The following is a 3,592-nucleotide window of genomic DNA, read 5'->3' as shown; positions in this document are numbered from 1 at the left end:
TGTGTGTGTGTGTGTGTGTGTGTGTGTGTGTGTGTGTGGTTGCGTGTGCGTGTTTGTATATATATATGTATATGTAGAATGCACAGAATTTTACGAATCGTGTTTATTCATGTATCTGAGTATGTGGTCAAACAACCTGTTACGCACTAATATGCGCATAAGCATGTGTTGTCAGGTGTAGATTCGCACTCCTGCATACGTATGTTGGTCGAATAGTGACAAATGTAGAGCCGTACTATGATGCATGTATTCCTCTTTGAATTGGAGATAGTATTATCCCTCACATCAACCCCCCGAATAACTCTCCACGAAATTACTATCTGAATCTATCTCTGTCCGTCACAGGAGCACCATCGCACAGATTGAAGAGGATCGGGATGTGGGCAAGAATCCAATCCTGCCGTTCATCTCACTTGCTGTCAACAATGCATCCTGGGCTGTGTATGGCCATCTCATCGATGACAGCAACATTCTATTCGTCAGTCTAGTGGGCGTGGAGTTTGGGATCTACTACAGCTACGTGCACTTAGTCAACTCTCCTGCTGTGGTAAGTCTATTCTTTTAAGCTATTCCTTTCTGTGTTCAAATAGTTGTTATTTTGGTTGGTGTTTGTATAAATTATCCTGGAGGATGTTCGTATGTGCTTGATTTGGCTGGTGTTGGTATATTTAGATTTCCCATACCGCTTTATTCGTGCGGGTGAAGTGGCACTGAATAGACGTATGCTACTCAAGGTCTCCCACCTTCACTTTCTTTATTTGTTTCTTCATTTGTTCCCATTGGTTGCAATGTGTCTATGCTTCCGTTCGTAGGCGTTCACATGTGTGTCGATAAATTATGAGATGCAAACCAGAAGTGTCAAAAACACAAATCTGAAGTAAGCCTATGTGCTGGTATGCTCATATTTGGTGATGTCCGCAAGTGTGGGAAACGGCAGATTGAGCTATGTTTGCTAGTAGCCAAGAAATATGTTTTCTGTCTTGCCTGTATTTATGCAATCGATGAAGATTGATCACCGGAACAAGATTTTCCACAAAGCTGACACGCTCGTCAGATAGATAGTTCACACACACATTTCATCAATTCACTATAAGTGGAGGACTACTGGAACTTCCGATTATAGACACACTCAGGCTTCTGATTATAGATGGATACACTCAAACTTCGGCAATATATTTCGTGTCCGAAACAGATGCAAAAGAAAAGTCGATTCACGATATCTGTGGCGTGTCTGTTCTTCGCCCTGTTGGTGTTCACAATCACACATCATTATCCGCCGGAATTGTAAGTGTAGTCAATGCGAAATTGAGTATCTTTGCGTTGTATCTAGTGCAAAGTTTGCGCACATTGAAATGATGTTTATATTTCTATTTATACAGAGCTATATATAATAATTCCAGGTCAACGATAAAACTATAGTTGTATTTTCACATTAATATATATATATATATATATATATATATATCGTTATCTTTATCTATATCTATAGATATAGATATAGATATAGACAGATATAGATATAGATATAGGTATATCTATATCTATATCTATCTATATCTATATCTATATATATGTATGTGTGTGTGTGTGTGTGTGTGTGATATATACATATATGTGTGGTATGGGTGGTCGCTGCATCTCGTCCCATTACTTATTTCTACTCCTGAACACACACTCAGAGGTGCCACCCTATCATCGATTTTGTTTGCTTGCGTTTGGGTATTTCTCCGATACCATCAGCCCGTACTTAGCAGATTATCTTCCATGGGTTTAGCAATTCAGTATAGTCTCCAGTGTCTCCGCGGAACAGCTTCTGTTCGTTCAGCCATCGTTGTACTAGTCGACATGCGCCAAATTCTAACCTTGACCGATAGCGTACAATGTCCAGGCTGGGCTGCGGGTAGATTGTCTGTCGGTCTCAAGAACCAACATTGTTCACTACACACACAGGCAAGCGCGACAGATAGGAATCATCTGCTGCGCGTTGACTGTTGTGCAGTTTGGCTCTCCCCTCGTCACACTGGTATGTATTGCCCCACCACGACCGTCAAACACGAACATCTCAGTATAAAGTTGCTGCCGTAAGGCGTAAGCTGCGCCACTATTTTTATTTTTTAATCTCAACTGCCTTGCAGTGGGTGGGTACAAAGATGTTATCCGTAGCATGGACCATGGAGAGTACACATCGCTGAGGCTTTGTTGGGGAAGTGTTCAAGCTATATTGTAGTTGTAGATGCTATCGCTACCTTGTTCAGAAGCTACACGCACATACGCGCCTGGCATTTAAACAGTGCTCTTTCTTCTTTTGCGTGGTATTCTAATATGCTTTAGGCTGCCGATATGAATGCACCGGAACTCATTGAAAGCCCCCCATCTCGCATGTAGTCAATCTCTCTGTTTGTTTGCCCAATGACAGAAAGAAGTGATTTTATCAAAGACGACACAATCACTTGATTTCCAACGCACGGTGGCATCGACTCTTACGACAGGGATGTGGTTCCTATATGGCTACACGAAGGCCGATGCGTTTGTCATGGTATGTACATAGGTGTCTGCGTTTGAATATGTGTCTGTATAAGTTCCCATTTTTCGGTACAAGTTCTCACATATGATATACGTTATTTGAATTGAAATATATGTTTGGTTGTTTTAAGTGTTTGTGATAAGAGACATGGTGTACATCTGCGTACAATATTCTGTGTATCTTCATCATTGCATTAAACACGCACTCCATGAATAGTGAGTTGTTGTGCTTGCCATTTGGCACCCTGCCTCTACTTCTATGCCACAGCACGTACACACACACATCATGACACATATATACCTACAAGTACGTCCATACACACATATGCGCAAAACACTTACATTCTTCAAATAACACGTGGTACAGCTTCCCAACGGCTTCGGAGCGACCCTCAGCTTGGCGCAGCTCGCGCTGTTCTGCATATATCCGAGCAGATCCCATCACCCACTATCCGACGCCTAGCCACGGCAGTAATGCACTTAGTAAGTGTGCAAATACTAAATGTAAGTGATTGCTTTGCTTCGGCAGCAAATTAAAATAAATCCGTGATATGATTGATCATTCCAGCGTCAAACTGTTTTAGTGCAAAATAATATGGTGGAAGATAGGATTGATTCTTCCCGTGTCGAAGTGTATTCTAAAGGTTTCTGAACATTCTTGCCAATGCATGATTTAATGGTGGAATCAGATAATTTAATAGTGGTTCGACAGATAATTAATGTATATATATCTATATATAAATATATATATATATATATATATAACCAACTTGCTACTACTGGGATATCACAAAGCTGCGACCTATGGGTTCAATTCCCCGATTTCCAAAAGTTTTCTGTGATAGCGTGTTGTCGCAGCGCTACCGAGTCCTAAGGACAAGGGGACCCGTGCCTAATAAGTTACAGTTTTGTGATATCCCCGTAGTAGCAAGTTGGTTATCCACTCCTACTACGGGGATATCACGATATATATATATATATATATGTTATGTATATGTATATATATATATATATATATATATATATATATATATATTATATACTAATACTACTACTACTACTATATATA

General features: G+C 40.3%; 1 protein-coding gene across 1 annotated transcript in view; it reads left to right on the top strand.

Moving 5' to 3' along the window:
* The window catches only part of SARC_09474 (hypothetical protein), a 3,868-nt gene extending 661 nt beyond the window's left edge, over positions 1–3,207 (top strand). The window contains exons 2-6 of the mRNA XM_014296506.1: positions 346–547; positions 1,193–1,284; positions 1,951–2,023; positions 2,417–2,536; positions 2,891–3,207. Coding sequence (XP_014151981.1) covers positions 346–547; positions 1,193–1,284; positions 1,951–2,023; positions 2,417–2,536; positions 2,891–2,986 — 583 coding nt within the window. The 3' untranslated portion in view covers positions 2,987–3,207. The remainder of the gene's footprint in view (positions 1–345; positions 548–1,192; positions 1,285–1,950; positions 2,024–2,416; positions 2,537–2,890) is intronic.
* The last annotated feature ends 385 nt before the right edge of the window (positions 3,208–3,592 follow it).

Source organism: Sphaeroforma arctica, assembly GCF_001186125.1.
Source record: "Sphaeroforma arctica JP610 unplaced genomic scaffold supercont1.966, whole genome shotgun sequence".
Lineage (NCBI taxonomy): Eukaryota > Ichthyosporea > Ichthyophonida > Sphaeroforma > Sphaeroforma arctica.
The sequence above is the reverse complement of the archived record's forward strand: the minus strand, read 5'-3'. Positions and strand labels throughout refer to the sequence as shown.